The sequence below is a fragment of the Psammomys obesus genome, unplaced genomic scaffold (genome assembly GCF_907164565.1).
Source record: "Psammomys obesus unplaced genomic scaffold, mPsaObe1.curated_primary_1811, whole genome shotgun sequence".
Taxonomy (NCBI): domain Eukaryota; kingdom Metazoa; phylum Chordata; class Mammalia; order Rodentia; family Muridae; genus Psammomys; species Psammomys obesus.
In genome coordinates, this window is record NW_026586550.1 from 6983526 (window position 1) to 6999336 (window position 15811).

A 15811-nucleotide genomic window follows, 5' to 3' on the forward strand; every position below is an offset into this window, starting at 1 on the left:
TTATTATTATTATTATTATTATTATTATTATTATTATTATTATTATTTTGCCTTTAAGGAACTGCGTTTGGGGAGGGAATGAGGGGAAGAAGGGAAAATAAGAGAAACAAAAGTACTTTAAATCCAGTCAGGTGCAGTCAGTGACCATCTGATGCATGTGCTTTGCTTCCTTCTCCAGTTTGGTTAGGAAGCTTCATGTCCACTCCTAAGCATTGCCTAGGTATCTCATGTTGTGAGCTGTTTCAAGGTTTTCCATGTTGATAGCTGCGAATCTTAAGTGCTAGGGTAACATTATGATTTAAATATTCCTGGGCTCTACCCAGAGATGCAGATGGCGGAGATGGAGACCCACTACCTGCACTTTAAGAAACCACAGCAAAAATGAGCCTCCTGCTCTGGGAGGCTTCCTGAGAGAGGCTGCACCGTCCTCTGGGAGAATGGTGATCAGGAGGTGGCTTTTCCTTTCACACAGTTCTTTCTCTTATTTCCTAGGATGGGCTATTAAATATGCTATTAAAGTGATGATAGCTTAGTGCATAAAGTGCCTGCTGCTCCTCTGTAGGACTGGAGTTCAGTTCCAACACCCAGCACCCATGTCAGGTGGCTGAGAACAGTCTGTAAGCAGAGCTCCATGATGCCTAACAGACTCTTTGGACTCTTCAGACACTGCACACATATAGCAACTCCTCACATGTACACACACATAAAATATAAAATTGTATACATTAGTCAGTAATATGTTTATATGATCTAAAGACTAAGTGTATAAAGTTTAATTCAAATGTATCTTTTAAAGTGAATATTCTGAGGTATCTAGTTGTTAAGAAAGTAACTGAAATAAAAATTATAAAATTCAGGTATATATAGCCCAAGCAAACAAAAAGATTTTTTTTTCTATAAAATAATTAAAGGCTTACCACAGTGTGGAAGGGTGGGTACAAGGTTTCTACAGGGCTAGATCAGGAATGAGTCTCCTTTATTCTGGGAAGCATTAGGAGCCAGGTATCTTAGTTCATGCTCTTATAGCAATGTACTTCAGACAGGAGCTAGTTAGGGTTGTCTCAGTTGGAAGAGTGCCTACCTAGCATACAAGATGCCCTGGGTTCCAGCCCCTGCAGTCCCAGCACTTTGGGAGGTGGAGGCAGGAGGACCAGAAGTTCAAGGTCATTGTCACCTGCCTGGCAAGTTTGGAGCCAGTGTGGGTTACATGAGACCCTGTCTCAAAAAACAAAAACAAAAACAAAACAGAATTTAAAAAAAAAACAAACACGACATAGACTAAGTAGATTATAAATAACAATTCTGACAGCTCTAGGGAACTGGAAGTTCAAGATCAGGTACCTGTAGGGCTGGGTTCTGGTGAGGGCCCTTTGACTGGCTGGAAGATGGCCACCTCATTGTATCTTCACTCATGAAAGAGTCTTGTGTGGCTTGTTTTATAAGGGTGCAAATACCTCCCAAGGGACCCACCTCCAAATAAAGCAGGCTCACATTTGAGATTAGTATTTCAACATAGGAATTGTGGAGGGGTATATAGACCCACAGGTCAATGACAGTAGGAGTCCCATGGTTCAACAATGTATGATATACTGATACCATCTATGGATGAGCAGTTAAGTCCTTCTAGCCTATGAATGACCTTTCCCTCAAGTTGTTGGCACAGTCTGATGTGTGGACCAGCTGGGGAAAGTAGAAAGGTATGGTAAAACAATGAAGACTGCTCCCCATTGTGGCTGAACCTAAAACAGGGCATCTCATTAAGAGAGTATCATGCAAATTATTGAAGGCACATGTGCCTGCATGCAACACACACACACACACACACATGCACACATGTACACAGGCACAGACACACATCCACAACACCTCACAAAGGAATGTCAGTGGGAAAGTTCACTCATACTCCAGCAAAACAACATTTTCTTTCTTTGCACTGTTTACTTCTGTTGCATAGTAGTGACTCTCAGTTCTACTCTAACTCTCATTTGTTGGTCTCTTATTTTACTTTGGGAATTTGGGTAAATTTATAAATTTATCCATTTCTTTTAAATTTTATAACTTAATGGAGTACAGTTTTTAAAGTATTCCCTTATAATACTGTGATTTGTGTATGTGTTGTAATGTTTCCCTGTTCATTATTTCTGATTATACTTTTTTGGGTCTTTTCCTTTTGGTTAGTTGCCCATGGGTCTGTCAATCTTGCTTATGTTTTCAAAGAACCAGCTCTTAGATTTGTTGATTCCTTGTATTATTTTTCTTCATTTCTATTTCAGCTCTGATTTTTATTATTCATTGCTGTCTACTGGATGTGTTGCTATTCAAAATTCTTGAGTTGCACCATTAATTTAGTTATTTGTGCCCTGAGTTTTGTTTTTACAAGACTGAGTTTCTCTGTATAACATTGGCTATCCTGGACTCTCTTTATAGGCCAGGTTGGCCTCAAACTCACAGAGATCCTCCTGCCTCTGTCTTCTGAGTGCTGGGATTAAAGGCATGTTCCACCACCATGGACTGGTTTGTGCCCTGATTTTCAAATGTAGGTGCTTAGAACTATAATTTTTCCTTAGGACTTCTTTTAATGTACCCAAGTGGTTTTGTTATGCTTTAATTTTTATTTAATTCCATAGAAGTTCAGACTTTTTTCTTGATTTCTTCTCTGGCCCATTCATCATTCAGTAATGTGTTGTTTAATCTTCATGAATTTGTATAATTACTGGGGATTTGTTTGCTGTTGATGTTAAGCTTTATTTCATTGGAGTCAGATAGGATTCATGAAATTATTTCAATTCTTCTGAAATTAAGATTTTTTTTGTGTGCATGTTTCCAGGATGTAGTCTATTTTAGAGAAGCTTTCATGGGCTGCTGAGCAGAATATATATTTCTCTGGCATTTGGGTGGAATATTCTGTATATATTTTAGGTCCATTTGATGTATTATGTATTTAATTTTGATGCATGTTTATCATCTGACTAGATGATCTGTCTATTGAAAAAATGATTCATAGAAATCATGTACTATTATTGAGTTGGAATTTATCTGTGTATTTAAATTCAATATGCTCTTTATAAAATTGTGTGTATCAGAGTTTGTTGCCTGTGGTGAATAGGTATGATCCCCACAGACTCATGTGTTTGAATGCTTGGCACATAGGGAGTGGCACTACTAGGAGGTGTGGCCTTGTTGGAGGAAGTGTGTCACTGGAGAGGTGGGCTTTGTGGTCTCATATATATTCAAGCCACACCCAGTGGAACAGTCTCTCCTTGCTGCCTGGGGATTAAGATGTAGAACTCTTGGCTTCTCCAGAACCACGTCTGTCTGCAAGCTGCTATCCTTCCCACCATGATGATAATGGATTAAACCTCTGAAACTGTAAGCCAGCAACAATTAAATGTTTTCCTTTATAAGAGTTGCCCTGGTCATAGTGTCTTCTCACAGCAATAAAATCCTAACTAAGACGGTGCATATATACTTAGGATTGTAATGTATTTTTGATGGTATTTTTTTTATTAGAGGGATGCATCCTTTATCTCTCTGATTAGTTTTAATTTAAAGTCTATTTTGTTGAATATTAAGATATTTGTTGACATCTTGCTTCCTGGTCACATTTGCTTGGAATAGTTTAGTCCATCTTTTCACTTTAAGGTGGTGCCTATTATTGTAGGTATGATGATGAGTTTCTTGTAGATAAAGGAAGGTGAATTTCTTAATCCATTCACCTACTTTGTGTCTTTTGATTAGTAAATTGCTAGCATTAGTAAAGATATTATTGAAATGTATGTGCTGATTGCTATAATTTACTATATTTTTTCCTATTTGTGTTCTTGATCTTATTTTTAGTAATTATAGCCTCACTTGTTTTCTTTCTATGATCTCTTGAGTAGGCATATTTCTCTTTTTAGTGTGAAGTAATGTGTCCATTATTCAGCGTACGGCTGGTTAGGTGGACATGAATTCTTTTAGCTTGCTTGTATCATAAAAAGTTTTATCTTTCTTCTTCAACTACTATAGTTTTACTGTGTACATTAATCTAGGTTGACATTCATAGTCTTTTAGAAACTAAAGTACATAACTCCAGTCTCTTCTGGCTTTTCAAGTATTCATTAAGGAATTTTTCTACTATTCTTATGGGTTTTCCTCAATACGTGACTTGTAATTTTTCTCTTGCAGCTTTCAATACCTACTCTCTTTATTCTTTATATTTATGTTTTAATTATAATATACTGTGGGGAGTTTTGATGTTCAGTGTGCCTTTCGTTTCTGTTTTGGGTATGTCATTCCTTAATCTGGGAATTTCATCTATGATTTTGTTGAAGATCTAGTCTATGCTGTGACCCAGAACTCTTTTCATCTGTGCTGTGGTGGTTTGAATAGGAACAGCCCCCATAGGTTCATGTATGTGAGTGCTTGGCCATAGGGAGGGGCACTATTAGGAGGTGTGGCCTTGTTAGAGCAAATATGTTGCTGTGGGGATAGGCTTCAAGGTCTTATATACTCAAGGTATTCCAGTGTGGCATACAGTCTGCTTCTGCTGCCCTCAGATCCAGATGTAGATCTCTCAGATCTTTCTCCAGCACCAGGTCTGCCTGGATTCTGCCATACTTTCCACCATGATGATAATGGACCTCTGAAACAGTAGGCCAGGCCCAACTTTCTAAGAATTGTCTTAGTCATTGTATCATTGTTTGTGCACCATGTGTGTGCTGTGTCTGAGGCCAGGAGGAAGCATTGGCTCTCCTGGAACTGGAGTTATGGAATAGCTGTGAGTCACCATATGTGTGCTGGGAACTGAACCCAGGTCTTCTGGAAGAGCAGCCAGTGCTCTTAACCCGAGACATCTAAATTTAAATTGGTGTATGTGTGTGTCTGGTATTTCTTCTTTCTGGCAGGACATTGATCTTGTCAGGGTAAACCTCCATTTTATCTTTGCAATAGATTTTTACAAAGCTTTAGTTTTTATTTTATTTTAAATTATGTACAGGTATGCATGTCTATATGGGGCTATGTGGATATGGGTGTACCTCTCTGGAGCTGAGGCTATGGGCAGCTGTGAACTGTCTGACATGGGTGCTAGGAATGGGACTCAGGTTCTGTTTTTAACCACTGAGTTATCTCTCTAGCCCCTACAACATAGGTACTTTTACAGTTTTTGATTTTACTTTCAAAACCTTTCGGCTTCTACATTTTAAAATATTTATGAACCAGTTACTTTAACCTATGGTGTTTTTGTCATGTTTAAATGCCTTTCCATTTTACATGCATTTGTTTTTTTTTTTTTGTTTGTTTGTTTTTTAAGCCAATGTCTATGCAGTCCTGGCTGTCCTAGAATTCACAGAAAGCGCCCCCTCTGCCTCCCGAGTGCTGGGAGTAAAGGCATGTGCCACCAGGTCTAGCTATATTCACTGGCTTCTTAAACATTGATTTCTACTTTATGCTTAAGGCCTGACGTAAGAATATTGCTTTCAAAAGCAACAAAAAGTTGGGAGTGTAGCTCAACAGCAGCCTGCCTAGCAGATATAAAGATTATGGCCACTAACCATTACCCTTTCCTCACCTGATTTATTAGTGTTCCTATTATAGTAAAAGCAAATTTCCACAGATGCTAATGATAGTTTGTGATTCACTACTTTATTTTTCTTCCTGAACCTAATGTTTAATATCTGAGGCTAATTACCTCCCTCTGGCTCCCTGACAATTTTCAGGCTTCCTGATTTTTTTTCTTACAAGTTAATTCTCTGAAATTCATTTTAAAAACAGTTTTCTTTCCAAATTGATTTCAAGTTCCTACTGGGAATTTCCATTAGAATTACAAATTACCTTGGTGAGAGTTATGTAAGCCTTTATCTAAGAACTAAAACTCATTCATGTGCAGTTCATTTAATTAATGTACGAGTATGCATTTTTCTATTTTTTTCATGCTTACTTAATTTTGGGCACAGGATTTCATGTAACCCATGCTTACCTCAACGCTGCTAAGCATATGTCTTCCAACGCTGCTAAGCATACGTCTTCGGACGGATGAGCCCTAGTGCTAAGATTCTAAGTGTGTACCACCACACACTGTTTCAACAGTGGTAGGGATGGAACCCAGCCAGTGCCTGTTGTATAGTGAACTTTACTCTGGTCGTATATTCCCAGCCCCTTCATATATATTTATTTATTCTTAAATAGTGTTTTTGCACTGTAATCTGTGTTTCACAAATTTAATGTTGTATTTCCATAGTATTAAGTTTAGCTTATTTTGAGATTTTTGATAGCTTAGAAATACTTGGAAATTTTGCTCTTGTCTTTATAACTTGATGCCACTTTAGTTAGAAAACACAATATTAATTGGTTTAAGCTTATTGAACAGTATTTTATGGCTAAATTTATATAAATTTAGTCCAGTTAGCATTTGATGAACATCTGAGAAAAGGGTAGGCTTTTTGTTGATATTGGATGGAATGTAAGCAGACCCTGTTGGTTTAATAGTGTCATGAAGTTCAATTCCTCTGATTTGTCTAATCATTCTTTTAAGGAAGGGATAGTCAGCTCAGCAGTTAAGAGCTCTAGTTGTTTTTCCAGAGGTCCAGAGTTCAGTACCTACCACCCACCCCAGATAGTTCACAACTGCCTTTCATTTGAGCTCTAGGAGACTGATACTGTCTTTGGCCTTCATGGGCATCTTCACTCTTATGCATATAAATTGAAAACCAAACTTAAAACGAGAAAGATATGTATTAAAGTTTTTAATCAAGTGTGGATTATTTCTCCTCTTAGTTTTAGCTGGATGTGTTTGAGCTCTTTCATCTCGTATATTAACCTCTGACTGCTGTTATGATACCCTGACCATTTTGTCACATAAAGTTCCTTCTTGTCTTTGATCTAGGCTCTGCTTTTTAGTGTTTCTCCTCTCTGGTATGGGGACTGAACCCTGGTCCTTTTTTTTTAATTTTAATTTTATTTTCACAATTTATTCATTATATATCTCGACTGAAGACTGATCTCTCAACTCCTCCCAGTCCCACCATCACATTGAATTGTGATGTTTCTTCTAAGCATCACCTGTTTCAAATTTGTGTAAACATGCCACCATTTGTTCTCTGTAATTGTCAATAAAACAACCAGGCAATGCTGCACAATGGAAAGAATAGGGTGGTATGTTCTGGTTTGGAGGCCAAGAGAAGGAAGTGAGTGAGAAGAGTCAGAGAGGGAGATTGGCAGGACAGGACTTGGAACCATGAGGAGAGATGTACCAGACTTGATATAACTAAAAAAAAAAAAAAAAAAAAAAAAAGCAAGTGTAATGTGGGAAATATGAATGGGAGGAAACTATGCGGGCTTGGAGGTTTAGGATGGAGTAACTATTGTCCAGCATTGTGCTCTAGGTTAATTAAATAAATCCTAGTCTCTGTATGGTGATTTGGGTATACAGCTGGTTTAGGAATAACCACTGTTTAACTAAAAGATAAATCAATATTAAATATTAATAACCAACAACATAGGTTGTTTCCAGATTTTGGCTATTACAAATAAAGCTGCTATGAACATATGTCCTGCTATGAGTAAATGTCCTTGTTGAATGGTGGGGTATCTTTTATGCTCAGGAGTGGTATAGCTGGATCTTGAGGTAGTGCTATTCCCAATTTTTTGAAAAAGCACTAGATTGATTTTCAAAGTGGTTGTACAAGTTTGTATTCCCACCAGCAATGGAGGAGGGTTCCCCTTTCTTCACATCCTCTCCAGCATGTTCTTTCACTTTTTTTTTTATCTTAGCCAAGGTGAAATCTTAGAGTTGTTTTGATTTGAATTTCCCTGTTAAGGATGTTGAGCGTTTAAGTGTTTCTCTGCCATTTGATTTTCCTCTGTTGAGAATTCTCTGCTTAGTTTCATACCCCAGTTTTTAAGTGGATTATTTGGTTTGTTGGTGTCTAATTTCTTGAGGTCTTTATATATTCTGGGTATTAGCCCTCTATCAGATGTAGGGTTGGTGACGATCTCTTCCTAGCTTGTAGGCTGTTCTTTTGTTCTATTGACAGTGTCCTTTGCTTTATAGAAGCTTTCAGTTTCATAAGGTCCCATTTTTTAACTGTTGATCTTAGAGCCTGAGCTGAGCTGTTGGTATTTTGTTCAGGAAATTGTCACCTGAGTTCAAGGTTCTTCTCCACTTTTCTTCCAACAGATTTAGTGTGTCTGGTTTTATGTTGAGATCTTTGATCCACTTCGACTTTAATTTGGTGGAGGGTGATAGATGTGGGTCTATTTGCATTTTTTTGACATGTGGACACCTAGTTAGGCCAACACCATTTGTTGAAGATGCTCTTTTCTCCATTGTATGGTTTTGTCATCTTTGTAAAAAATCAGGTGTGTGTTTATTTCTGGGTCGATTTGATTCCATTGATCCACCAGCTGATTTCTCTTTGTTTTTATTACTGTTGCTCTACAGTACAGCTTGAGATCAGGGATGACAATACCTCCAGAAGATCTTTTATTGTACAGGACTGTTTTAGCTATTTTGGGTTTTTTGTTATTCCCTATGAATCTGAGAATTATCATTTCAAGGTCTGGAAAGAATTGGTAAATGGTAATTTGATGGGAATTGTATTGAATCTGTAGATTGCTTTTGGTAAGATGGCCATTTTACTATGTTAATTCTACTGAGACATGAGCATGGGAGATCTTTCCATCTTCTGATATCAATTTTTTTTTCTTCAGAGACTTTTTTTCATACAAGTCTTTTATTTGCTTGGTTAGTTATACCAAGATACTTTATGTTTTTTTTTAATGGCTATTGTGAAGGGTGTTGCTTCCCCAATTTCTTTCTCAGCCCATTTGTCTTATGTATACAGGAAGGCTACTGATTTTTTTGAGTTAATTTTGTATCCAGCCACTTTGCTAAAGGTGTTTATCAGCTGTAGGAATTCCCTGGTATTATTTTGGGGGGTCACTTATGTATACTATCATGTCATCTGCAAATAGTGATACTTTGACTTCTTCCTTTCCAATTTGTATCTCCTTGATCTCCTTAAATTGTCTTATTGCTCTAGCAAGGACTTCAAGTACTATGTTGAAGAGATATGAAGAGAGTGGGAAGCCTTGCCTTGTCCCTGATATCAGTGGGATTGGAGTCCACAGTTCAGTCTGTTGGTTGCTGTGTAGTCACTGCTCTCCTGCTCGTCACAGTGTGCTCTTGGTGCCACCATCTTGGATCCTCCTAGTCCTTGTTTATACTAAGCAAATGCTCGATTATTGAGCTATACAGCCCTGCCTTTTAGTTTTTAGTATTTTGTGCTGACTGAACTTGGGACCTCCCACAAGCTAGGTGAGCTACATCCTTAGTTACTGAAATTATCTTTTAGAAGTATAGTTTTCTTTCATTTTGGCCTAGTTAATATAGAGTGAACCCTAGAAAGATGCACTTTAATTGAACATATATATATATATATATATATATATATATATATATATATATGCATGTATTTATATGATGCTGACTGTTCTCAGGGCTTATACATTCTAAGCATGGTCTCTAACACTGAGCTATATCATTAGGACCCAGATGACCTTTACAAATAGATAGTTCCATAGACTTCTTGCTTACAAACAATAGAAAACTACTTTGGCTAGCTTAGGTCATATAAGAATGTACAATGAAAGCTATACGCCGGAGTGCTATGAACTAAGGCCCTGCATCCCTCTAGGGAAGCAAAAAATCTAGAGTTGCTGTCTATCCCTGGCCAGAAAAACTATGTGATTTAAACTCAATTCTTCAGGGTCTTATCCAACTCAGGATCTTGAAATAGGTGCAATGAATAAAAAGGTAGGGATAATTTAGAATCCATTTTAAATTGGTGAGATTTTGATGTTCAAAAGTGCTAGTTCTAGATTGTTGTGTGGTGATCTCATCATATTGGGCAGGCTACCTAGTCTCTTTTGGTTTCTTCACCCTCCTGTTTCAGAATATTTAATTTTGGTGATGAAAATCAAAGAGCAGAGAGCTAGGTGACTTGTATAATCCTAGCATTTGGGAGACAGAGAATTAGGAATTCAAGGCTAATCTCAATTATATAGTGAATTCAAGACCAGGCTGCCTGTGCTACATGAGACCTTCCCACTCTAAGCCCTAGAAAGCTCTTCCAAAACCCTGAACCCCCAAATTAGAATATTATCTATCATTGTTAGGTCAACTCCAAGTAATTAGAGATTAATATGATGAGTTCTATTTATATATGTGAGGTTATTTGCCACATATTGCCTTGATGAGTCAGGGCAAGCTTATATGTAAAATGGCAGGATTGGACTAGAGTAGGTAATTTCCAGATTATTTGAAATTGTACAAAGTTTGATTATAGTAGGCCTTCTTGTTACTTTTTCACTGCATATGCAACTATTCTGTTAAAATTAGCTGGTAACTATCAAGTCCTTGAGTATCTGTCAACTTTGGGCTCTACTCTGGAGAGACAGAGTATTTGGTTAGCTAGTAGTAAAGTGAAAAGATCCAGCCAAAATATGTTTGTAGACTGACAGAAACCCTTCTTTATATGCAAAAGAGACATCAAATGAAAGTTTTAACAGTCAGCTGCATGTAGTAGTGAACACCTTTAATCCCAGCAGTTGGGAGGCAGATTTGAGTCTTAGGCCAGTCTGGTATGCAGAGCGAGTTCTAGGACAGCTAGGGCTACAAAGAGAAACACTGTCTAAAACAACAAAACAAAAATAAAGTTTTGACAGTCACACAAAACATTGTGAGCAGAGATAAGACACATTAACAATCTTCTCAAAGACTCTTGAGATTATCTCTTTTGAAAAAAAAAAGTCTTCTGCTGTTTTGTCCTGTTAGAAGTGAAGGAGGGAATGGATATTTTGTAGAAAGTATATCACCAAGTGAGGAGTTTAGTAGCCTGAATTAGCATAAAAGTGGCTGGAAGAACAGGAAACTCTCATGTTCCGTCAGATACTGAAATTTTCTGTAGAAATGCCTGACAGGTAGGTAGGTGCAGAGCTGTAAGGTATCCTATGTGCATTAATGCCAGGCACTTGAGATGCCTCTCAGCTTGGTCCAATCAAACCAGTGTTCCAAGAGCACAATGTATGAAACTGGCTATAAATGACCACTTATGTATGCATTTGGTAACATAAATTCAAAGGACCAGTGAAGTGATTTGGGCACATGAATCAAGTTATTCCGTTTTGACCTACAGGTCCTAATGAGTGCCTCAATCCTGGGAGCCCTATGTCTTTTCTCATCTGTCTGTGTCGTGTGTGCTATTTCTGCATTTACTCTTCCCATTGAGACCAAAGGACGTGCTTTGCAGGTAAGTGACTCTTGGGTTTTCTTACATTACCACTTAAAAACTATTTTTAATTATATGTGTGCATATGTGCCTGTGTGTGGGTATGTGAATGTAAATCCCCTGTAGCTGGAGTTGCAAGGCATTTGTGAGATCCCAACATGGGTACTGTCTGATTGCTTAGCTCCTTAGCCACTACTTTTTGACCAAAGAGAAGCTTGGGATATGGGTAGCTTTTATTTAAGCAGGCAAAGAAATATTATTAGTCTCCAGTCTTTCTCATATAGTTTTCAGCAGCAATAAAGATGAAGTTAACTAAGAATTCATTTCATATCTTTTCATGAAAAAGTTACAAACAGGGTGCTGATTTAAGACATTACTGTAGAGCCTTTGGGATCATGTAGCCTGGATCCAGTAGACTAGCTTCCTTTCTGAAATACCTGCAGTGAGTAGTAAACAATTCAGTGTGGATTCCCTAAGCCAGCCGTGTTAGTAGCAGCTTTGGAAGGCCTAACTTCAAGCATCATGTACTAGGGTTTCACGTACAAGCAGGCTGGAATATAAGCTTTATACACCTACAGCCTGTGACTACCAGCTGTAAACTCACTTCCAGTTCCATTGCATATGGAGTAATAGTTTCAGAGCTGCCTTAAGCCATGTAATGCCTTACCAGACCACCATGACACTGATTAGGGAAGAGACCATTCATACAGCCAGATGGTTCCTAATGGTTTCATCACCCCAAACTAGTGAGTTCTGCTGCAAAGGACTGGCTTTTTCCCTTTAAATTTTCCTTTCTCATCTTTCCTTTCATGACTGGTAAATTTAATATTAAAGATTATGAAAACAAGTATTTTGGCCTATGAAATGGATTTGTCCTGTCAGCTGTTAAACTATTGTTTACTGAAATGGCCCTGAGCTCTGTTCAATGTTTGAGCTCCTTATTTCCCTGGAGGCTATGAATGAAGGCAGAGCACAGGTTCCTAAACAGAGATCTATGCTCAGGTCCCTGGGGCTTGGGATTGCAGCTCTCAGTAAGGAGCACAGAAGCCTTTCTAGATCTGGCTATCACTGAGAAAGGAGCCAGGTATATGAAAGGAGGGTTTGGGAACTTTTCTATTAATCTGCAGTTGGCCCCATCATTGAATGCTTAAGTCAGACAAGATGACTCATGTGTTTTCTTTTAGTCTTATAAAGGATCATACCTGTTACACAAAGAATTACTAAGGTACAAGTTGGACAGATTTTTACACCAATGTAAAAAAATGTCAAGCCTTATGCTAATTTTCTATTTCCTTCCAAAATTTCCATTCCATACATTTGTGGCAACCCTCCTGCCTTAGCCTTCCAAGTGCTAGGGCTATTCGGTGCAAGGTACCACACCCAACTAACAATTAAAAATAGTTTTTCAAATAAAAATGAAGAAGAAACCTAACAGACCATTAATTGTGCCCTGTAGGTTTGTAGCTCATATCCACCTATAAAGCCAGTCCTTTTCCTGTTGCTGGGGTGTGACAGAACCGCTCAGCATTGGGGCATTGTAAAATTTTACCACGATGGTTCAATATATAACTATAAACAGACCCTGACCATGGAGCAGTGATGCTTTCTGGAAAATACCCCCTCACTGCGGTGACCATATGCACATGCATATTCACATCTTTTTAAAAACAAGAAATCAGCACAGCAATAAACCAGATAAGTCAACTTGGTCAAGCTTTAACGTAGTATCAAGTCAGTAAATGTAAAAAAAACCCAATCATTACAGAATATACTTATAGTGCCAGGCATGGTAATGCACACCTTTAATGACAGCACTCAGGAGGAAAGTGAAGGTCATGTGAGTTCAAGGCCAGCCTGGTCTTGAAAGATCCAGCACAGCCAAGACTTCATAGAGCTGATGCCTCAAAAACAAACAAATAAACAGAATGTGTTTATAGTGTGAATTGTACCAACTTTAAATTATAAAGCTAGCATTGTTGTTTTATAAACAAGGGTAAATGATGAATCTTAATTTTTTGTATATTAAGAACAAAGATTTACCAACTAATTTGTTTTTTTTTTTCATAGCAAATTAAATGAGGACCTGCAATACTATGAAGAAAAAACTGTATTTGATCGTCACTGAGTATTTTTAAAAAATGTTTTTATTTCTGCACTTGGTAATTAAGAAAGCAATGTATATTAAGGCAACCAAGGTACACATAAAAACACAGTCGGGCTCTTTCTTAGCAAACAATATATAAAAATCTCTTTTGGAATATACTTAGCCAAACTGTAGTGCATGCCTGAAATCCCTGCATATAGGAGGCTAAAAGGCAGGAGAATCAGTTGAACGTCATCCTCAGCTATAAAGCAAGTTTGAGCCTAGCCTAGGCTACATGAGATCTGTAGATCTGTCTCCAACCTACAAACAACCACCATCAATAAAAACCTGCCACCAAACCATTTACCTCCAAACAAACCAACAAACCCTGAGACTGAATGGGAATAGGAGAGGTTGTGGGGGGCAGTGTGGAGAACATACCTTTTCTAATTTGGTAGCAACAACTACTTAACCGTAGATAAAACACTTGGTATTGCTGCATGTGGTCTCTGGCTAAAGGACAGAAATTCTATAGCTAACACAAGAAACTAGTCTGCTATCACTGAATTTAAAAAATGGAATTAGTAGCTTAAAAAAAACCCTACTTTATTCTATATATAACTACCAAAAAGCTGGGAATAAAGTTAATTTCCCCCATATACTATTACTCTCTTTTAAATCTTAGGAGGGAATCAATGATTCTCATGATACATGTGCAGCTTTCTTATAACATGTAACTACTTTCATTGTGTTTGTGGAGAAAGTGGTATGTGTTGGTTATGCAAGTTTTATTAGGAAAGGCATGCTGTGGAGAAAAAACACCTAAAGCTTCTACATTTATATTTTCTTTTATTGTTGTTCAGGCTTATTATGGAGGCCCATTATTGTTTCAGACTACCAGGCTGGCTCAGGATCCCCCTAACTCTCTATCCCCTAACCATTAACAGTGGAGAAAGATTGTAGCTCCAATCATAATGAGATGCTGTGTTAGCAAACTGTATACAAGAGGCATAACCTCTGTTTAAAGAAGGAACAAACAATTCTTATTTGAACCATCAAATGGCTTAAAGTTAGACAGTTTCTTACAATAAAGGTGTAGGTATTAACACCTTAGTAGTTTAGAGGATTGGTCCCAGGATACCTGGTGGATGCCAAACACCTCATCTTATATAAAATGACACAGTATGTATATACACTTCCTTATACTTCTGTCACCTCCAGACTATTATAGAGGAGTTTTGATCCAGCAACATGGCTGCTCTGGCAATGGATCACATCCAAAGACCTTCTAGGTCTATGTGATCTGGTTGGAACATACACATGCCATACACCTCTGATCACAAACAATGAAGGTAAGGTTAGCTTACAGAAGGAAGCAGCCATGTTTGAAAGTGACGTCTAATTGAAGGGCAGACAAAGTGATAAATCAGAAAAAGATTTGTTCTCACAAAAACAAGACAGGAAAGAGAGGATACTTAAGAGCAGTGCAGAAGCCAGGTGTGATGGCACACACTTATAATCCCAGCACTTAGGGAGGCAGAAGCAAGAGAATCTGTGAGTTCGAGGACAGCTTGATCTACAAAGTGAGTCCAGGACATTCAAGGCTACACAGAGAAACCTTGTTTTGAAAAAACCGAACCAAAACAGTAAAGAGAAAGAAGAGAGTTTTAACCTGCACAGTTCTACAGAGACAAGTTGCAGAGAGAACAACCTAGACACAGGTGAAGACAGAATGAGCCAAAGAATGAGGAGACAGAAGATTGAAACATTGACAGAATTAGTCTGAGGGCAGGCAGAGCAATCCTGTCAGAAGCCAAGAGAAGCTTGTTTTAAACAGTCAGCTTACAGAGGAGTTTGGGCCAGAACAGCTGAGTTGAATCAGCCAGCGAGTGTTCAGAAAGAGCTAGAAAGGCTTGGGAACAGCTCACAGCTCATCTCATCTGAGCAAATAAAAATAACATTTACATATGGCACCAAACGTGGTTGGAAGGAAAGCCCAATGTGATTGGAGAAGGAAGCCCAGTAACATTGAAGAAAGCAGAGGATATCTGACAGAAACACTGCAGAGGACAGGAGACATCTGACAGAAAGCGACAGAGGAAAAATTCCTCTGGGATTGTCTCCAGAGGAAGCATTAGTTCTTTGAGTTCAGCTGGATGCCAAAATAGACTCGGGAAACTCTGGAGCTACAGGAGCCTCTGAGAGCAAAACAGATAGTTTTAATTATAGAGACAGGCCTTTCGTGCATCACAAAATGGGAAACTTCACTTCAGATACCTTATGAGCAAGAACTTGAGGGGTCAGAAACATTACTTGAATAAAACATCACCGTACTTACTGCAATGGTGACCATCACAGTAAACTCCTCCTTACTTTCAATTGCAATCTTTCTGTATTTTCTCTCATAAAGATTGGAAAAAAAACAAACCACATAAGAAAATATATCACAAAAGTGATA

General features: G+C 38.0%; 1 protein-coding gene across 1 annotated transcript in view; it reads left to right on the forward strand.

Annotated features, from left to right (window-relative positions):
- The window catches only part of Svopl (SVOP like), a 52272-nt gene extending 39402 nt beyond the window's left edge, over positions 1–12870 (forward strand). The window contains exons 14-15 of the mRNA XM_055602036.1: positions 11178–11291; positions 12727–12870. Coding sequence (XP_055458011.1) covers positions 11178–11291; positions 12727–12870 — 258 coding nt within the window. The remainder of the gene's footprint in view (positions 1–11177; positions 11292–12726) is intronic.
- Positions 12871–15811: the final 2941 nt, after the last annotated feature.